Raw genomic sequence first — 22,033 nt, 5'->3', positions numbered from 1 at the left:
GTGCACTGTGTAAATGCAGTCACATCAACACACTGGCAGGCGCCCCTTTGGTGGAGCTGAAGTTCCAAAGTGGACAACTCTACCCCGTGCGTGCTAAGCCGCTTTAGTCGTGTCTGACTCTGTGCGACCTCGTGGACTGCAGCCTGCCAGGCTCCTCTGTCCACGGACAGCTCTAACTAGAACGAGAAAGGCAGAGTTCTGTACTCGATTTCAGATGCTGCACGGGCCATTAACTGACGCTGCATCTCACCTTGTGAAATCTGAACATCAATAGTTAACGCCGGTTTTCTCCATCTGAACTCTTTTATGCTAACACTGGATATTAAACCCTCGCTCCATAAAGAGAGCCCCAGCCTACCCTGCAGAAGAGTTAGGTTCTGTTGAGGAAAGCTGATCAAGGGAGGCCTGGACAGCTTCCACCGCACACTCAGAACGGTCGAAGGATGACTGCACTGTGCGTCCTCTGCAAGCATGTCGCCACCGGGGGAGCGGGACCAACACCTGCCTCTGGGGTGCAAAGCACACGGGTGCTGCCCAACCATCAGACACGGCTGAGCTCCATGAGACAGACCCGCGGCCCCCAAGCCTGAGGCTTTCTCTGAGAGGCTCAAACTGGTCCACTTGACCCTCCAGACCCTCCAGACAACAGGGAGGTAACAGGATTAGGAGAGAGAGCACGCCCTGTGGGCTGAAAAGGCCTGAATCCCACTCTAGCATTCACTAGCCCTGTGATGCTGAGCTGGTGGCTTCACCTCTCTGAGAATGCTCCACACTCTGCAAAAGGGGGCTGCCACCCCCACCTCAGATGGCATCCATGTGGCGTGAATGGAATATGGGGGCGGGGGAGTGCCTGACATAGAACCTTGCTAGCTTCCCACCCCCGCCCTTCTCCCCTTTTAAACTGGCATACTCCCCCTAACAAGTATCAAGCCTCTGGGACAGACTGTCTTATTCATCTTTGTATCCACCACAGTAGGATCAAAAAAGAACTGCTTCCTCCATAGTAACTATGAGTGTTCTTAGGAGATCTGGGTTTAAGTCTATTTTGAGAGGAAAGACTATTCCGGAACTACCCAACCATCCTTCCGCACGGCAGCCCCTCCTCCCAGCATGCATCCTTTCTGTCCTCAGATCCCCGGTGTGAACTGCTCGTGTCCACTGGACCCTCCGGGGGCTCCACACCTCCCCAGGCCTTCCTCCCCGCCTCAAGGGTGAGCGTGACCCACCTTCTCCGCCCTCCCACGCCACTCCAGCTCCAGCTTCCTCCATCCGCGGCCAGAGCATCTTCCTAATATGCACATCTGTCTTTCCCTTCCGACTTCTTTAAGAGGCTGCCCCACTTCCCAGGCCCTAAGGGTAAATGGCAGCTGCTACTAAAACCCCAAACACCGCAAAAAGAAAGTGAAAGTGAAAGTCGCTCCACCATGTCTGACTCTTTGTGACCCCATGGACTATACAGTCCACGGAATTCTCCAGGCCAGAATACTGGAGTGGGTAGCTGTTCCCTTCTCCAGAGCATCTTCCCAACCCAGGGACTGAACCCAGATCTCCCACATTGCAGACAGATTCTTTACCAGCTGAGCCACCAGGGAAGCCCACCACCCAAAACCTCCATGACCCAGGCCTTCCTCCAACCTCGTCTCAGCCCTGGACCTTCAGCCTACACTCTCTGGACGCGCTCCCCCCATTCATGGTTTTGAGCACACGCTGAAACTGACAACCCCTGATGCACGCCTCGAGTCCAGCTCCATCACCTGAGCCCCAGGCTCTTTGAAACCATCACTTGAATGTTGACTGGCTTCTGAAAAACACATTTACCACTTACTCTGGAACCCAACCACCAGCAGGTACTCCCAGTTTCAGTAACGGTCTCAAACTTCCATTTTAGCTAACAGCCCCAGGATACGCCCAGCTGTTTGAGTCAAAACCCTGACGTCACATTTGACTCCCCTGTCCCTCACCCGACCCCTGCGCTGTCACCAGTCCTGCCATTTCCATCTCAAAGTATATCTCAGCTCTGGTTCTGAGGGACCCGGACCCAGCCAGCTCAGAGCAAGTGTGTGCTGAGTCACAGTCCTCCGAAGGGTACTCCCTGAAGGGTGCTCCCTGAAGAGGGACGTGTTCTCTGGCACCGGCCACCTAGGAAGGCACTTGAGTCTCTTATCGGAGGCCCAGGAAAAAGGACTCGTGGTTCTCCCACGGTCTGAACTTTGAAGGGTCCGTGGTCTGGGAGAGCCCCTGGTTAGCAGACACACCCACCAGTGAGCAGGTGAGAGCGCAGGAACCGAGGCAAGGCTTCAGTCACTGCCATCCCCAGGCCCTGCGAGCCACAGGAAAGGCCCTGCCCAGCCATCACAGGATCCCACCCTGCGTTTCCCAACCACACGGCCTCGACCTGTCCTTGCCACACTTCCTTCTGTTTTGCAGCCCCCCTACCCCAGGATGGGTTGGACCCTTTCAGGAATCTGGCCTTTCTCAAGTGAGACAAAGTCAACAAAAAATGAAAGTGTCCACCTTTGGACCAGACCCTTGAAGGACAAACAAGGCCTCCTGGCCAGCACAGCGGTGGCAGCAAAACCCTTCCCCAGGAGGTGAGATGACCAGGGCGAGAACGCAAGGTCCTCGATCAGCCAAGGCGTCTCCCTTCATGGCTGACCATGCGTGCTGGGGGTCCACCACCACCAGTTAATGACATGCCCATCAGGGGCGGCCGTGAGCCTCAACAAATACACAACCAGCTATTTCTTACCGACATGGGTTAAAAGTAAAGGCTGGTGCAAGTAGGGCCTGTCCGTGTGCTAAGCTAAACCACAGACCTGGCTAAAGCAGAGAGGGAGCCACGGTCACCTGTACAGGTCCTTGTGCCCATCAGATCCAAAGCAGCTAGCGATTTAGGAGAAGGGCATATTTCCCCGATCCCCAGGAAAACTGCCCTTATAAAGGTAAATGCCCTTTAGCAGACTAGCCTCTGCCCTTTTATGACAGAAAGTCACTGGGACAAAGTAAATGGCACAAGCAACGTGAGCGCGAAAGAAAACCTGGTGACCGCTCCCTCCAGCAGCATCCCTCCACGGCCAGCTTCGTCCAAGGCGGGCATGTCTTCACCGGCAACCGCTGGCTAGTAAGCACCGTCATGCATACGCAGCGACAGCCAAGAATCGCGTGCCTGGCACGTTTATTTGAAAGCCAGGGTCAAGCAAGGTGCAGCAGACTTTGTCTTTCCAAGTTAAAATATCCCAGGAAAAACCCCTCGCAGCCACTTAATCAACTAGCATCTCACTTCCTCAAACCAAAAAAAAAAAAAAACAAAATTAACAAGGGCTCATTTGTCACCAAATGTGAGACCAAACAGTTTCCCCAAAGCAAGAATTTGGACAGCTATCTAAGGCCAGTGGGTTATGTGCTAAAAAAGCAAAAAGAATTAGAAAATAAAACGATGACCGGGATGAGACATGGATCAAGGCAGCAGTTAGGTTTCTGTTTTCTAAAGCGATCAGGCGGTGAGGAGGCAGCAGAGGGGGGAGTCCGGCTATTTCCAGGGCAACCCGTGCACAGCCTACCTTTTCAGACCCAACAACACACTCACAGGGCGGTATGAGAGAAAAAGAACAAAGGAAAAGAAAAGAAAGAGGAACAGCGAAAATTAGAAACACACCAGAACAAAAACAACTTTGACAGCATGTTCAAGAACTGACGTGGGCTCTGATGAGGCCGGGGCATGTGTGGACGGACGGTAAACGCCCCCGCGCCCTCCCACCTGCGGCTCCCAGGAAGGCTGGGCCTGCGGCTGGAGGCACCAGCCACGGAGCCTGTCCACGCGGTCAGAGAGGCCCACGCTTCAGACCAAAACTCCACCTACATTTGGACATTTCCTCCCGAGCCACAAAATGCGATCCCCTTTCAGGCTGGACTCTTCCTATCACTCCTACCAGGAGCTGCAGGAGACACTGTGGCTCTAGGCTCTGTTCCTGAACTGAATCACTGTTTTGAAAATGAGACAACTGAGACCCGTGGTGGCGACAAGGGACACACAGTGACTGGAGGCAAATGCTTCCGCTGAGGTCGCTGGCATCATGATCTCACCGGAGTCCACATGATGGCTGAGTGTTGATGGGGCCAGTGAGAGCCGAATGGGCCCACCGGGAGGGAGGTTTCGTTCGCTGCTGACTTTCCGGCACACGGAGGCTCTGGGTAAACACCTTAGGACAGGACTGGCCCCATGCGCCAAGCACGGGTCCTGAATCGAGTTCCTCCCGCCAGACTGTGAGCAGAGATCTCAAGAGGCAAAACAGGCATTCTCAACATTTCGGCCTGCACACCTTTGGGTCCGCAACCTAAGAAGTTGATGATCAAAAATGTCCCTTGGGGCCTCGTGTGACAAGGAGAAGGCAGCGGTCGAGGGGTCGGGGCCCTCAGCTTCGGTTGCTCACCCACGAGTCTGTCCTGCTGATGCCACAGGCACTAAGATTTGGGGAATGCAGGTGCATGCGTGGCCCCACCTTGTCAGGGACCATTACCTGGGCACAGACCCCGCCTGACACGTGGGGCTCAGCAGGAGGTAACAGGTGAGTTGAGGGGCCGGCGGGAGTAGGTCTGGTGGGTCTGAATGGATCTAAGTGGGTCTGAGCGGGTCTGGTGGGTCTGAGTGGGTCTGGTGGGTCTGAGTGGGTCTGAGTAGATCTGAGTGGGTCTGAGTGGGCCTGAGTAGATTTGAGTGGGTCTGGGTGGGTCTGGTTGGGTCCGAGTGGGTCTGGTGGGTCCGAGTGGGTCTAAGTGGGTCTGAGTGGGTCTGGTGGGTCTGAGTGGATCTTAGTGGGTCTGAGTGGGTCTGGTAGGTCTGAGTGGGTCTGATCTGAGTGGGTCTGAGTGGGTCTGGAGGGTCTGAGTGGGTCTGGAGGGTCTGAATGGGTCTGAGTGGGTCTGAGTGGGTCTGGTGGGTCTGGTGGATCTGGAGGGTCTGGAGGGTCTGGTGCAGGCAGCTCTGCCCCTTGGTGGTGCCTGGGCTCGTAAACCTTGCCACCTGGGCGCAAGGACCAAGAGGGCAAGGTGGGCATGGTGATAATAGGGTCATGCGAGCAGCAAGTACAGCTGTGGGTGTGACACGCCCTGACCTTCCTGAGGCCACACAACGAGTCCAGGTGCGGGAGGGAGGCCCCTCCAGACCCTGCCAGGCACCACCTCCAGGGGCAGCCCAGGGCCTCTGGGCCTCTCCCCGCACAGCTGGCCTGGACTTCTTCCCTCGGCTCTCTGACATCTTTTCCTCTAACTTATCAACAACCAGAAAGTCGGGTTCAACCTCAGTGAGTTCAGGAAACCCTGAGCACCTACTCTGCAGCGGACATGGCAGCGCCCACACCACGCCCTCCATCCTCGCCTGCGGGACCAGCACGCGAGCTCTGCAGAGGACGGGAGAGGCTCAGCGCCCCAGGCGGCAGTGCTCCTGCCAGTGAGGGGACCACGTCTCTGCTCTCTTCTGCGGGAGCACCGCGGGGAAACGGAGCAGAGGGCAAGTAGGGACCCCGGCAGAGCTCATCTGCGATTCTGATGACCGCAGCACAAGGCTAGCATGAGGACCGAGCGATCCCTGTGACGCAGAGCCCATGAACACGCTGTCCTCTGCACCAGGAGCTCTTTTAGGAGTCTCTGCAGTGGTTCTGATATCCTAAGTGGGGGACCTGGCGCCGGGGTGTCTGGCAGGAGGAGGGGCCTGGCCTGGGAGGCAGGAGGCATGGGCCCAGCTCCAGCCCAGGAGGCTGGAGTTCTGCTGCCTCTGGGGCTCAGCACCCACTCTACACACAGAAGGGGTGAGGCTGAATAAGTCTTCACAACGTGTCCTGGGGCAGCGCTGTCCGAGAGGAATAAGATGCAAGCCACCGTGAATGAAGCTGTCCAGTTGCCACATTTAAAAAGGTAAAAAACAAACACTTGCAACTGATTTTAATAACGGCCTTTGTTTGACCTCATATATGTAAAACGATATCATTTTGACCTGCAATCAATTAAAAAAAAACACTAAGATAGTCCACATTCTTCTTCCCAGACTAAGTCTCAGCACCTGTCCTGCCTTTTACCCGCAGCCCATCTCATCTCAGTTCAGCCTCCTCTACTGTCCTAGTAAGAGTGGCTACCCTCTGGACAGCCACTCCAGGGATCCCACCGCGGGGTCTGCGCTAAAAAGGGAGAGTTAAGTGTCAAACTAACCCTAAAAGGATCTCCCCCAACCAAAGTCTGTCCCACTCAATTTTAGAAAGTCTGAAACCCAGTGGACTGCACCCTTCCCCCGCCACCATTGCAGGGAACCCTCCCACTTGCTCCTCCCTTTCTGGAGCCTGGGCTCCAGGCCGACTTACCTACTGTCTGTGTCCAGCCCCACGAAGTCCTTCTTCTCGAAGGGGACACAGAGGAGCGGGATCTTGTCCCCAGACTTGTCCGTGGCCCTGTCCAGGCGCTTGGACTCGAGCACGATGAAGAGCGACTCCACGAAGTCCTCGATGCGCTTCTCCACCGTCGCGCAGTCCTCGTAGCTGGGGTAGAAGGCCACGTCGGTACGCGGCTGCTCTGCGATCTCCCCTTGCAGCCCGAACACGAAGAGGCGCGAGTCGTACAGCGTGGAGCCATAGATTTCCTTCTGCACGTGGAACTTCTCGAAGGTCTGCGGCCAGTCTTTGGCCGAGAAGCAATCGGTGATGGTGATGAGGCCCACAACCTTGCGGTGGGTCTGGAAGTCGCCCCACTCGCTGTTTTCGGGCGGGTAGTGGTGCCGGTAGCGGATGTAGAGCGCGCGCTGCGAGTCGCGCACGCTGATCTGGCTCACCGATGAGATCCTCTTGTAGATCCTGAAGAAGTTCTCCTCCGAGACGATCCCCACGGGCTGGACCACCACGAGGAGAGTCTGGTGGTCCTCGGCGCACTGCATGTAGTCAGGGACGCTCATGGTGAAGACCCTGCCCAGAGAGAAGAAGGGGTTCTGAGGGCGCGCACGGGTTTTGCAGGCTGCCTCCCACTCCGGCACGCGGGGATGCCCGCGTCCCCCAGCTGGAAGACTGGCCGAGCCCCAAGCCAAGCGGTGAGGTTCCGTTTGTCCTCGGGGGTTCTGCGTGCCGCTACTATAGTTCTTACCACAGTACCCTGCTCCTAGAGCAAGCTTGGAGCCCCTGCAGTTTAAAAGGAGCCTCTCAAGTTTTCCATTCCCAGTACCTCAGCAGACACGGGTGTGGAGTCAATGCTCAAAGAAGGGTGAATAAATGAATGAAGGAAGGAATTGCTTCCTCAGCCTCTCAGCAGAAATCATGAGGATTTCGCAGTGGAATCAGAAGAGCAGGACTCTACTCCAGGCCACCTGAGCTCCTGAGCTGAAAACTAATGGGGGGAATATAAAACTTGCCTTCTAAGAAGATATCTGGATTAAGGAAGGGTGCAAACTGCAAAGTGCCAAGCACAGTGTGAGACATAAGCAGGAACTACACACGGTTACCACCCCTCATTTCATAAACCGAGTTTCCTTGGGAGAGTTTTTATAACCTTGCTGTGCCAATCTTGACAGATATAAAAAGAAAACAGCATCAACTATACTCCAGTAATTATTTTTTTAAAAGAGGAAGAAAGAGAGCAATATTACCTGATTCTCAGTGCTGTTGAGGAATTCAGTTAAATAACCTGTATGAAAGCATCTGACCCATAGGAGTTAATAAATGTTTGTGAAATGAATGGTCAAACAAGCAGATGAATGCTGCCCCATCCACAGAGTATTATAATACCACTGCCTGGAAATCTGAATCCCCATTCCACCCCAACTCCACACTAGCCATGTCAGTGACCCAGACAAGCCTGTGTGCTTCTCTAAGCCCCAGTTTAATCGTGAATAAAAATGTGGATAATAAGACAAACCTCAACGGATTAGTGAGTCAGTATTCTGGTTTCAATACTGTACTGTAACTTTGCAAGATGGTGGTTGTTGTTCAGTCGCTAGGTCGTGTCTGACTCTTTGCAACCCCACGGACTGCAGCACGCAAACTTCCCAGTCCTTCACTATCTCCTAGTTTGCTCAGATTCATGGCCATTGAGTCAGTAATGCCATTCAACCATCTCATCCTCTGCAAGATGGTACCATTAAGGGAAACTGGGCAAAGAGTCCACAAGCTCTCTCAACATTCACACTGTTATGCACCCATCTCCAGAATGTGTTCACCTTTGCCAACTGAAGCTCTGTCCCCATTAAACACTAATTCCCATCCCTTCAACCCCAGTCCCACCATCTACGTCCTGTCTCTACGAGTCAGACCGTTCTAGGCACATCACCTCAGTGGAACCATGCTGTGACTGGCTCATTTCACTTAGCACAATGTCTTCAAGGTTCATCTGTGTTGTAGCATGTATCAGAATGTCCTTATTTAATGCTGAATAATATTCCCTGGAATAGTATATACATTTATGTATAAAGGTATATAACACATTTTATTTATTCATTCATTGAAAGTCATTTGGGTTGTTCCTAACTTGGGCTACTATGAATAATACTATTATAAACATGGGTATACAGACAAAATGTTTTAAGTATAAAAACCACCACATTTGCAAAGATGTAGATATAGATGTAGATGCAAAGGTAACTCCTATTTGACAGGTGGGCGTGTAGACTGGTACGTCCTGGGCCCGGCAACTGCCTTGCTAAAGGAACTCTGGCATGTGGTGGGCAGGTTTATAAAAGCAAGACCTGGAGAAAACAAAGCTGTCCACTGTTAGGAGGCTGGGTAACTAAACTGTGGTCTTTTAACACAATAGAATACTTTGAACAGTGAAAATGAATGACCTAAAGGAACAAAGATGAGTCTCAAAAACATGATGGGCAAACAAAGCAGGTTATGGATTAATACAGGCAACACCATTCCACTTATGTAAAGTTTTAACAGGCAACACTAAACAATGTGTGTTTACACATATGGTAAAATTATAAAGAAAAAGATAAATGTGGTTACTTGGGTGCAAAGAGGATGCAATTTGAAAGCGAAGCCGCGGGGCTGCAGAAGTAGCAGCGGTGTTCTGTCTCTTAAGCTGGATGGCAGACCCACGGGTGCTCGTCTTGCCCTTCTTTAAACTGTACATAAACGTCCAACGTTTCACAGAAGAGTTAAAAAAGGAAGAAGATCCTGTCGGGAGGGAAGTTCAGGAGGGAGGGGACATCTATACCTGTGGCTGATTCATACTGATGTATGGCAGAAACCAATACAATATTGTAAAGCAATTATCCTTCAACTCAAAACAAATAAAATTTTTTTAAAAAAGGAAGAAGATCCAACTTCAAAAAGCTTACAGGGTGGATCTCAGCAGGTTGGCTAGTTTCGGGGCCTGGCCCCAGCTCTTCTCCTCTATCAGGAGATGATTCTGCTGATCCCAAAACACCCTGCTTCTATGAGCAAAGAAGTCGCTGCACAAAAATGGCACGTGAGTTACAGGTGCAGATCTGCCTGAAGACAGGTGGCCTGTGGATCTCAGACACAGTTTGAGGATAGGAGGTGTTCAATTTCTCTGGTCTTAAGTAAAATGAGAAAAATACAAATAATGTTTAAGTGTTCCATAAAACTAAACTTAGTATGTGTCTTATGAATGTTAACTATTATTGTTATTTATTCTTAGATTTGGAGAAGAAAATCGCAACCCACTCCAGTATTCTTGCCTGGAGAATCCTATGGACAGAGGAGCCTGGTGGGCTGTAGTCCTTGGGATCGCAAAGAGTCGGACATGATTGAGCGACTAAGCACATTCTTAGGTTATGAACTTTCTCATTTTTTTGCTGTTAAAACATTCTTTTTGGGGGAGAGTCAGGGGACTTCCCTAGCGATCCAGTAGTTAAGACTCCTCGCTTCCAAGGCAGGGGGTGTGGGTTTGATCCCTGGTTACGGAACTAAGATCCCATTTGCCTAGGGCTGCAGCCAAAAAAAAAAGTTCTGATTTTTTTTTTTTTTTCCAGAATGGCCAAACCACACGACTTTGTAAGATCTTAGTTCCCCAACCTGAAACTGAACCTGGGCCAGGGCAGTGAAAGCACCCAGCCTTAACCACTGGACCACCAAAGAACTCCCAAACACTCTTGCTTTTATAAAACAATAGTGAGAGTAGTTGGCACCAGTTTTCCATCGTACTATCTGGGCAAAAATAAAAACTGACAAACGTTTTCCCTGAAGGAGCTCACTATCAACAAAGTTCTTGTTCACCTTTGCCACAGATTCAAAATATGCAACTAACACTGGAATTAATTTGTATCATATAAGGTAAGAATAGGAAAATGCACTGGGCACTTTACAATCTATCAGATCATATTCAGACTTCCCAACAATCAAGAAACAAGCATTCCTATCTTCAGCCTTACAGATAAAGAACCAGGCTCAGTCATTTGCTCAAGGTCTCCTAATCTGTAAGTGGCAAACTGGCTCCAGAGTCGATGTTTTTCCACTGGTTTCTTCAAGGGAGAAAGAATCTAATGAAATGAGCCCTGGCATTGAGTCAGCTCTGGTGTCTGCGACTCCAGTTCAGTCCAGTCGCTCAGTCGTGTCCGACTCTTTGCGACCCCATGGACTGCAGCACGCCGAGCTTCCCTGCCCATCACCAATTAGTCTGAGACTAATCTAATACGAATATTAAAACATTAAGAATATATTTCTTCAGGGACTTCCCTGGTGGTCCAGTAGCTATGACTCTGCACTCCCAATGCAGGGAGCCTGGGTCTGATCCCTGGTTGGGGAATTAGATCCCACATGCCGCAACCAAGAGCTCCACACTGTAACTACAGATCATGCTGCAAGGAAGATCAAGGATTCCACATCGGCAACTAAGACCCAGTGCAGCCAAATAAATAAATATTTATTTTAAAAAAGAATATATTTCTCCAACTTGGTATTTCCTCAAAAAGTTAAACATAGAGTTGCCATATAAATAGCAGTTCTACTCCTAGGTATATACCAAAGAGATTTGAAAATACACGTCCACACAAAAAGTAGTACACGAACATTCATGGCAGTATTATTCGTAATAGCCAAAAAGTGGAAACAACAGAGACATCTATCACCTGATAAACGGATAAACAAAATGCAGTCTATCCATATAATAGAATACTACTCAGCCATAAACAGTACTAACACTGCTACAACATGGGTGAACCCTGAAAACATTATGCTGAGTGAAAGAAGCCAGGCACAAAAGACCACATATTGCATGATTCTATTTACATGAAATGCCCCAAATATGCAACTCCTTGGAGACAGAGAGTAAGTTTGTGGCTGTGCGGGTGCAGGAGGGGAGACTGACAACGGGTATGGAATTTCTATTTGAGGTGATGAAAATGGTCTGGATTAATAATGGTTGCACAACTGGGAATACACTGAAAACCACTTAGGTGTACAATTTAAATGGGTGGACTTTACCGTATTCACATTCTCTCAATAAAGCTGTTACTTGATAAAATATTTCTTAACTATTTTTCCCTCTATTCCACTGGACAGCCCTACAATTTAAGAAAAAACCTGGCCAAGGGATCTTTAAGGACGGCAAGATTCCTGGGTCTCCAGCATCATGTCTCTAGTGCTGTTATTTCATACTAGGGAACACTAGCTGGGCCGGACTAGGAAGAGACTGTAACTACCTTTTAAAAATCGCCAGTTGCCTTTAAACTGGGTGGGGAGGAGCAGACAAGACGGAGGAGGAGGTCACAGCCTTCTGCTCATTTTTAACTAACCCGAGCCTGCCTTCGGCACTGTGGATCCCTCTGTAAGAACAAGTGGAATCCACAAGCACCCCACCCTGACACCAGCACACTCAGCGAGGAAAGGCGTTCGCGCGGGGCAGATGCACTGGGGGCGGAGACCCAGGCGGGCACCGGCTCTGCATTTCCGAGACTCGGCCGAGTGAAGCTGGACTTGACAATTTCGGGAGCTCAACCGCGGGAGACTGTGCCTGACGCCGCCGCGCGGGACCTGAGCCACTCAGAACCCAGAGGAGATGGAGGAAGAGAGGAAACCGAGAGCCAGGCGGTCCCAGCCGCGTCCGCAGACCCCCTGTCGGGGCCGGGGGCCGGGGGCAGGGGCCGGGGAGGGGCCGGGGACGGCCGGCGCCCGCGGAGGGGAAGCCGGGCCCGAGAGGCGGCAGGTGCGGGCCGGGGCGGGGCGGGCGCGGGCGCGGACGGGGGACGCCGGACCGCCGGGCCGGGGCAGGTGGCCGCGGCAGGTGCGGGCGGAGTCGAGCCCCTCAGCGGGAAACACGCTGCCCGGCGCCCCCGCGCGCGCCGTGACCCACGGACAGCCCTCCCGAGGCCGGCCCGGTCCCCTGCCCAAGGGCACCCCCTTCTTGCACTTACGCAGCCGGGGCCCCGGGCCCGGAGCAGGCGCAAACAGCGGGAGGGGCAGCGGGGCCGGACAGCCTCTGCGGCCGCTCCCCGGGCTCGGAGCTGGAGCTTCCGACTGGCGGCCGGGCCGGCGCCGCCCCTGCGCATGCGCGGAGCCGGTCCCGGGCCCGGAGACCCGCTCCAGGTTTTAGGGGCGACGCGGGCCCCGCGAGGGAGGGGCGGGGGGGACGGCCGGGGGAGGGAAGGGGGAGTGAGGTGGTCGCGGGGGGCAGGGAGGGGAGGGAGACGGAGAGAGAAGGGCGGGAGGGGAGCAGCTGCGACGGAGAGGAGAACTGTGGCTCCTAGGGCCGCGCACCCAAAAGGAAGCGCCAAGTCCTGCCTCTGCGCCCCTTTCCCCGCTCTCAGGGCGCGCAGCTCAAATTTCAGCTCAAGAGTGGAGGCCCTTTGCAGCCCCCGCCCCTGCAAAGCCCCTACCGGATCACGATCCTAGCGCCCGCGCCGAGCCGGGCTTCCAGTCGCTCCGGGGATCAAGCACCAGCAGGCGTGGTAGCGATGCTTAGAGCTACCTTGGGGCGAGAATAAGTTCCCCTTTTACTGGCTGGGAGACGATTCAGGGTGCCTCCCGGGCCTGACTTAACTGCTTGGTCACACACAGGGGCTGGGCGGGGATGAGAAGGTCAGAGCCGGAGCCCGGAGCAGACTGCCGGAGGGCCGGTGCCTGGTCCCCCCCGGTCCTGGGAAAACCACTCCCGACTCTAGAGGTCCGGTCAAGGGCTCGGAATAAGCCCCCGGGTGTGGAACGGCTGTCATACTTCCTGCACACAGCTGTCTAGGTAGAGCAGAAGCCACTTAAGAACTTAAACCCTTCTAAGTTAAAAAATAAACAAAACTTTAAAAGGAGTTTACATACGTAGGTTGGAATGTGTATAGCATAATTGAAAAATACACAAGAAATTGTCAACAGTTGTAGGTTTGAGAGAAAAGAGGATGAGGGAGACCTTCTTTCCCTTGTGTATTTTTGTGTTTGAATTTTTTACCATATGCATATATTTATTTTTCAGTTAACAAAAACAAAACTGTAACGGAGGACAGGAATAGTTCAGCCAGTACAGCAGCCATGCGATAACAAAGCCATCACTTTACTTTACCCAAGCAAGCATTTATTGACTCTGCTGTGTGCCCAGTGCTGTTTTATGACTTATTATTTATATATTTTTTAAAAATAATAATATGCTATTCCTCATCCCTGCCCTGGGCTAGTGGAAAACCAATTGCATTTTATTGAATTGTTTTCCAAGGAGTGGGAATGAATTATAAAGAGAACACATCTTCAGGGCAAAACCCGTGGAGTGTATTTCCTGCACACCAGCCAGGAAGGATTTTCAACACAGGCGCCCAGAGGCTGAGAGTACGTTTCCAGAACCCTGCATAAAGCTACCCAGAGTGGCTTCTTCTTGGCCCTGAGAGCACAAGTTGACAGTTATAGAACACAGAAAACAGACTTTAAAAGAGGCCACCTTTTATTGGAGGTCTATGTGCCAGGAATAGAAATCCATGTTTAGCACACAATGTCTTCATAAGATCCATGCCAGGTAGCTATTCTTAGCATTGAGGTCCAGAAAGAACACTCTACTTGGCACACAAGTGGCTGGTAATGTTTAGGATTCAAATCTGAGGCTGTCTGACTATTGTCTGTGCTCTTCCCATAGTCCTTCTCTGTTCTCATTCTATCTATAAATGGATAAAAGAAGCAATTTGGAAAGCAAGATTGAATGCTGGCAAGAGGAAACATTGCTATTTTAGTACGGTGTTTCTGTTTTCTATGTACTCACATTAATTTTATTGTCCTATCAAATCTGTGAGGGAGGGAGGAAACTATTCTGCATTTTTATGAGAAAACCAAAGTTCAGAGACTGTAAAGGCTTGCCACAGCACCCCAGCCATCAAATGGAGGTGCCTAAACTTGTTTCAGGTATATCCTGCTTCTGCAGTTATAGTCCTTACATAGTTTTAACATTTCCTGAGCATCTCCTCTGAACGTTGAGAGTTCAAAGAATACACCAAATCTGCTCTCAAGGCGTTTTAGACTCTTAAAAGTTGGATTGGAAGGATCATCTGAAATCATCAAGTGCAACCTCACTAGCCACACCAGAGCCCCTCCACAGAAGTCCTCAGTTCAATTCAGTCGCTCAGTCATGTCTGACTATATGCAACCCCATACACTGCAGCACACCAGGCTTCCCTGTCCATCACCAACTCCCAGAGCTTGTTCAAACTCATGTTCATCAAATCGGTGATGCCATCCAACCATTCCAACCATCTCATCCTCTGTTGTCCCCTTCTCCTCCTGCCTTCTATCTTTCCCAGCATCAGGATTTTTTCCAATGAATCAGTTCTTCGCATTAGGTGGCCAAAATATTGGAGCTTCAGCTTCAGCATCAGTCCTTCCAATGAACACCCAGGACTGATCTCCTTTAGGATGGACTGGTTGGATCTCCTGGTAGTCCAAGGGACACTCAAGAGTCTTCTCTAACACCACAGTTCAAAAGCATCAACTCAGCTTTCTTGATGGTCCAACTCTCACATCCACACATGACTACTGGAAAAACCACAGCTTTGACTAGATGGATCTTTGTCAACAGTAATCTCTGCATTTTAATATGCTGTCTAGGTTGGTCATAATTTTCCTTCCAAGGAGCAACTGTCTTTTAATTTCATAGCTGCAGTCACCATCTGCAGTGGTTTTGGAGCCCAAGAAAATAAAGTCAGCCACTGTTTCCACTGTTTCCCCATCTATTTGCCATGAAGTGATGGGACCGGATGCCATGATCTTAGTTTTTTGAATGTTGAGTTTTAAGCCAACTTTTTCACTCTCCTCATTCACCTTTATCAAGAGGCTCTTAGTTCCTCTTCACTTTCGGCCATAAGGGTGGTGTCATCTGCATATCTGAGGTTATTGATATTTCTCCCAGCAATCCTGATTCCAGCTTGTGCTTCATCCAGCCCGGCATTTCCCATGATGTACTCTGCATATAAGTTAAATAAGCAGGGTGACAATATGCAGCCTTGCCATACTCCTTTCCCAATTTGGAACCAGTCCGTTGTTCCATGTTTGGTTCTAACTGTTGCTTCTTGACCTGCATACAGATTTCTCAGGAGGCAGGTCAGGTGGTCTGGTATTGACCCACACAGTCAAAGGCTTTGAAACAGAAGTCCTATTGGGGGTGGAAAGTTTCATGCAATGATACAGAGCCCTGTTAGAAAGTTCTCAAATGAAGCAAGTCTGCTTCCCTGAAATATCCAGTCACAAGGTCTCAAAGATGAAGACCAATGCCCAGTGAGGCTTGGTGGAGTTGAGAATTACCTCTGCTGCTGCTGCTGCTGCTGCTAAGTCACCAGTCATGTCCGACTCTGTGCGACCCCATAGACGGCAGCCCACCAGGCTCTGCCATCCCTGGGATTCTCCAGGCAAGAACACTGGAGTGGGATGCCATTTCCTTCTCCAACGCATGAAAGTGAAAAGTGAAAGTGAAGTCACTGAGTCGTGTCCAACTCTCAGCGACCCCATGGACTGCAGCCTACCAGGCTCCTCCGTCCATGGGATTTTCCAGGCAAGAGCACTGGAGTGGGGTGCCATTGCCTTCTCTGAGAATTACCTCTGAAACCCGTCAAAAGCAAAGATCAGAGCACAAACTCCATTACTTACTAACTATATAATGTCAGTGTCTTCACCTACAAAGTGGGAGTGATCACGTCGTAAGGTCACTCTCAGGATTAATAAAACCAAGTATAAGAAAATACTTTGAGACGAAGTGGGATAGATCTAAGTTCCGTCCCAGTTCTCTCATGTGCTACTTGTATGGCCTTAGGATAGGGTGACCATATATCCTGATTTGCCTAGGACAATCCCAGTTTATGCTATTGTCCTGGCTAAAAGCGTTCTGGTCAGGTGACGTGATCATCCCACTTTCGCAAAGCCCATCACCTCTCAGGTTTTCTGATCCACCGACAGTGTGATAAAGGTTTCCTTACTCCTTTCTAAGTTGTAGGGCTCTCTTCTGCCATACAATCCACTCAAATACTTGCCCATAGGGCCATGTCTCACCTGGGTTTCCTAGGGCCCAGGCCATGAAAGAGGATGTTTGTTTATTTAGCACCATGAACAATCAGCCACTTGTGTGGTGGGACTTCCACATCTACTCCATCAAAATAACACAGTCAGGGTAGCCACCATTTACCCAGCAGGGAAAGTACAATGAGCTTGGTACAAATTTCTCACATAACCTCACAGTAGCTCTATAAGGTCGGTTGTTCTAATGTGGAGACTAAGCAGTAACATTCCTTTTTCCTCTTTCTGAGTGTGGAACGATTGATAAATAAGACAAAAGAATCAGACAATGGATATTTACAAGTCAATTTTATTACTAATATGTCAGCTGAAGAGGATGCTATAGACCTGGAGCCAAAATTTTGGTTTAGATTTACTAAATCCTTCACCTTAGAATTAGCCAGCCTTGGGAACCCTCCTACACTGTTGATGGGAATGTATGATGGTGCAGCCACTGTGGAAAACAGTATGGAGGGTCCTTAGAAAACTAAAACTAGAATTAACATATGATTGACCCAGCAATCCCACTCCTGGGCATATATCCAGACAAAACCAAAATTCAAGGATCCATGCACCCCCATGCTCATCAGATCAGATCAGTTGCTCAGTCGTGTCCGACTCTTTGCGACCCCATGAATCGCAGCACACCAGGCCTCCCTGTCCATCACCAACTCCCAGAGTTCACTCAGACTCACATCCATCGAGTCAATGATGCCATCAAGCCATCTCATCCTCTGTCGTCCCCTTCTACTCTTGCCCCCAATCCCTCCCAGCATCAGGGTCTTTTCCAATGAGTCAACTCTTCGCATGAGGTGGCCAAAGTACTGGAGTTTCAGCTTTAGCATCATTCCTTCCAAAGAAATCCCAGGGCTGATGTCCTTCAGAATGGACTGGTGGGATCTCCTTGCAGTCCAAGGGACTCTCAAGAGTCTTCTCCAACACCACAGTTCAAAAGCATCAATTCTTTGGCGCTCAGCCTTCTTCACAGTCCAACTCTCACACCCCCATGCTCATAGCAGCACTATTCACCATAGCCGAGACATGGAAACAACTTAACATCTATCAACAAAGGAATGGATAAAGAAGACGTGGTACATATATACAATGAAATATTACTCAGTCATAAAAAGAAATAATGCCCTTTGCAGCAACAGCGATGCAACCAGAGATTATCATACAAAGTGAAGTACATGACAGGGGGTTGGGGAAGAAATGTAATGGGAGGTTTGGGTTAGCAGATTTAAACTTTTATATACAGAATGGATGAACAACAAGGCCCTACAGTATAGCACAGTGAATTATATTCAATATCTTATTGTAAAACATAATGGAAAAGAATATTTTATAAAAAGAATCTGTGTGTGTATATATGAAGTTGCTCAGTCATGTCTGACTCTTTGCGACCCTGTGGACTGTAGCCTACCAGGCTCCTCCGTTCACAGAATTCTTCAGGCAAGAATACTGGAGTGGGTTGCCATTTCCTTCTCCAGGGGATCTTCCTGTCCCAGGGAACCCAGGTCTCCTGCATTGCAGGCAGACGCTTTACCCTCTGAGCCACCAGGGGAGCATATATATATATACACACACACACACACACACACACATATATATAAAACTGAATCAGTTGGCTCTAGAGCACTAATTTACATAGCATTGTGAATAAACTATACTTCAATTAAAAAAAAAAAAAAAAAGAATTAGCCAGACTTGAGTATCACCCAGTGCTGGACAGAGGCCTCTTCAGTAACCCAGAGTCATACAGGCTAATCAGGGACAAAGCTGGGATTCAAACCTAAACTAAGCAGCAAAGGTCATTTTAAACCTCACAAACCTCCCCCCACCGCCCACCCCCACCCCCGGAAAATAACTATATTTTGTTTTCAGGGCAACCCACTCTACTACTCTCGGCCTGAAGGATTCCACGCACAGAGCAGCCTGGCAGGCACAGTCCATGGAGTTGCAAAGAGCTGGACACGACTAAGCGGTTTTTTTGAGGTCAATGTAAAGTAATGGACGTGGCTCAGTAACTGAGCGGTTAACCAGGGCTCCACCTTCCACCTTCCACTGCTCAGAGACTGCCTTCAGGGATGGGGACCCTTCAGGGAAAGTCCCTGGAGTTGAGCGAGGCCGGGTGGCGCCTCCCTATGCAAGAAGCCCATCACACCAGGCTTTAGGTGGAGAGAGGCGATTAAGGTGGCACAGGAAGAAAGGAGGGGATTCCGCAGACTGTCAACCAAATCCTGGAATCTTGGAGATCGACTCCTCTCTGAACCCCCAGCGCCTAGCACAAACTCAGACTCGCCGTCCTCTCAGGGAAGGCCAAATGAACCAATCCATTCAGTGAGTGAGTGAATGAAACGTCCAAGCCGGCCGCAGGGGTCCAGGCCTCTACACCGCTGGCTACGAAGCGGCCAATCAACGCCTTCGCTCACCCGCCCCGCCCCCTGACGCCCCGCCCTCGCCCCTCCGGCTGCCCGGAAACTCCGGAGCGCCGGATCCCGCCCCCGGCCGCCTCGGTGCGAGTTCGTCGGCTCTAGGCCTGGCGGCGACTAGACGTCCATTTTCCCGCGGCGCTCAGGGAGCGGATTTGAAAGCGATTGGCTGGGAGACTGAAACTAAGCTCCGCCTGCCTCCCCGCCAGCTACTCCCGCAGAACCGAAAAATCATTTCGGCTAACGCCACTCCCCACCACGACGCCCCAGTCAGAGGAACGAAGGCTGTCCCAATAGGGCTCCTCCCCCCCCACCAGGTCCCCGGGGACTGGCGGCTAGCGGCCGGAAGTGACGCACAAGGGCAAGCGGAAAGACGGAGGCCCGTCTCTGGTTGCCCTGGAAACCGAGCCCAAGTGCGTCAACCGCCTCCAGGGGGCGGGGCGTGAGGAGGCCGGGCTGTGTGAAGGTGGGGGTTTCGCTGTGAGGAGACCCGACTGGGCGGGAACGGCCCTCGCCTGCCCTTCCTTCTTCACTCCCGAGCCGTGTGCTAGGGTCTGCGGACCCTGGCGTGGCGGAGAGAGTCGTGGTCCCCCTCCTGCGAAGTCCTGCCGCCACCTATGCATCTCAGTTTTCTAGTTCCAGCCTCCTGACCTCAAAGCAGACCACTGCTATCTTATTTTTCCCTGAGGTGTGCCTTTGCACGATTCTTGTCTTTTCTGTATTGTTTCTTTCAGTTCAGAATGCCGTCCACCTAGTACATCCCTGCACCATGAAATGACACTCCTCTCAGTCTCCCCAGGCAGCCTTGGTCTGTGACAGATGTGTGGGTGATAAATGCTTTTTCTTCCTTTAACTTTGCCATATTTTTCCTCCTTTAGAAAGCATACATACATTGATTTCAAAATTATTCAAAATACATTGATTTCAAAAATAAATCATTTTTAAAGACACCAGTTCTTTGTCATCAAAGAACTTGTTACCTTTTTGGGTTACCTTTTTCACTTTTACTTTCCTTTTATCTGGAACAGTTTCTCAAATCTTTTTCTTTCATGACTTTAATATGTTGGAAGAATATTTCCAGTTATTTTGTAGAACGTTCCTCATCCTGAGTTTGTCTACCGTTTTCTCATGATTAGATTCAAGCTATGTGTTTTTTTGCAAAACAGACCACAGAAGTGACATGAGCCCTTAGTGTATCACCTCAGGAGGCACATGAGGTTGGATTGTCTTGTTTGTGATGTTAACTCTGAACATTTGGCTACTGTGCGGTGGGTCAAGTCTATCCACTGTAAAAGTTACTATTTTTCTTATTGTAATAAGTAAGTAACTTGTGGATCTTCTGAAGATACTTTGCTGCTGCTGCTGCTAAGTCACTTAAGTCGTGTCCGACTCTGTGTGACCCCATAGACGTCAGCCCACCAGGCTCCGCAGTCCCTGGGATTCTCCAGGCAAGAACACTGGAGTGGGTTGCTATTTCCTTCTCCAATGCATGAAAGTGAAAAGTGAAAGTGAAGTCGCTCAGTCGTGTCCAATCTTCAGCGACCCCATGGACTGCAGCCCACCAGGCTCCTCCGTCCATGGGATTTTCCAGGCAAGAGTACTGGAGTGGGGTGCCATTGCCTTCTCCAAAGATACTTTAAGATCGCATAAATAACCTGTTCTTCATCAGACTTTCACCTGTGAATTTAAATCCACAAGTATCTCAAAAATGATTACCTAACAGCCTAGTAATGATTGTAATTTACTATTTACTGCATTTTGAACAATGCACATGTGCTGTGGCATTTTCTGGGAAGTAATGTATTCATCTAGCAGATAACAGGTGGTCACTAAATATTACTTACAATATTAGGTTTCCTCCCTTGAAAGTTTAAAGGTTTCCTGTTTCATAGAGTATAATCAGAAGCACTGGCTTAATTTGCCGTTCTGATTATTCTATTTCCTACCAGCATCAATCTCAGTGCCTGCTATATATTAGCAACAAAATTTTAGAATTAATGAAAGAAAAACATCCCCAAACGCACATACATACACACATACATACCCCAAGAAGCTATATCAAAGACTGAAAGATTATAAATGTGAGCAGCCGGTACTTAAAAAGAGTTCTCACTGGTGCATGGTGGGGACTTACAGAGAGAGAAAACATGTAAATATAAGTTTCAGTATATCCAAATTTTTAAAAAATGGATTTTACATTTCGAAGTTAAGTTTAAACCAGGAAAAATATTCAAAACGGAAAAGAAAAATCTCGAGAAGCGTTAACAACATATGAGTAGCTGCAATCCCATGTTTGACCACCAGATGCCGGAACAAGCTAAGTAGCTACTTTAGGAAAGCAAACGTTGTGTCTGGTCTGAACTGTTGAATTGTTGAGGATGGCCTCAACAATTGCCTCCAAGACCTGAGTTTTTGTCACTTTGTCAGGGTGAGCCTGAGTCAGTCAGTCCTGGGCAAATTCAGCATAGACTGAAGTTAGGAAGGAATTTACAAGAAAGAATTGGCTAAATTGGCAGTGACAATTCTTGAGACTTAAACTTACTGTATAATATGCTTTATATGCTACATATAAAGTAATAAATAATTCAATTGGAAATATATGTTGTATATTATATATCAAGTTAGTACAATTCGAGTTATGTTATTCTTTATATTATTTGTGTGTCAAATATTACAGTATTGAAGCTAATTTTTAAAAGGAAAGACCGAGACAGTATCTGCCAACTCAATACAGGATTTACTTGAATTATTCAAATAACATAGATAATTCAAATAACTAATTAAGTAGAAGGGTTTTTTAAAATCTCAATTACCCATACTTTTGTCATTTCTTCCCTTTTTCTAAAACAGAGAAAGAAGATTCAAATCACCCCCCAAAAAGCAAAATAGAATAGTGGTTACCAGGGGCTGGCAGGTATGAGAAAAGGAGAGATTTGGCCAAAGGGTACAAAACTTTCAGAAGATGAGTAAGGGGGGAGAAATATCAATAACCTCCGATATGCAGATGACACCACCCTTATGACAGAAAGTGAAGAACTAAAGAGCCTCTTGATGAAAGTGAAAGAGGAGAGTGAAAAAGTTGGCTTAAAGCTCAACATTCAGAAAACTAAGATCATGGTATCCAGTCCCATCACTTCATGGCAAATGGAGAAACAGTGG

General features: G+C 49.5%; 1 protein-coding gene across 3 annotated transcripts in view; it reads right to left on the bottom strand.

The window, feature by feature from the left end:
• The window catches only part of TRAPPC9 (trafficking protein particle complex subunit 9), a 388,568-nt gene extending 375,595 nt beyond the window's left edge, over positions 1–12,973 (bottom strand). For 2 of the 3 annotated variants that reach the window (XM_055545646.1, XM_055545647.1), the window contains exons 1-2: positions 12,809–12,973; positions 6,351–6,944 (exon numbers count right to left, since the gene is read on the bottom strand). In XM_055545646.1, the coding sequence (XP_055401621.1) occupies positions 6,351–6,934 (584 nt within the window). In that variant the 5' untranslated portion in view covers positions 6,935–6,944; positions 12,809–12,973. Of the gene's footprint in view, positions 1–6,350; positions 6,945–12,346; positions 12,463–12,808 lie in introns of those variants that run through there. The other variant, XM_055545645.1, reaches the window with a different exon arrangement.
• Positions 12,974–22,033: the final 9,060 nt, after the last annotated feature.

The sequence above is a fragment of the Bubalus kerabau genome, chromosome 14 (assembly GCF_029407905.1).
Source record: "Bubalus kerabau isolate K-KA32 ecotype Philippines breed swamp buffalo chromosome 14, PCC_UOA_SB_1v2, whole genome shotgun sequence".
NCBI classification, from domain to species: domain Eukaryota; kingdom Metazoa; phylum Chordata; class Mammalia; order Artiodactyla; family Bovidae; genus Bubalus; species Bubalus kerabau.
The sequence above is the reverse complement of the archived record's forward strand: the minus strand, read 5'-3'. Positions and strand labels throughout refer to the sequence as shown.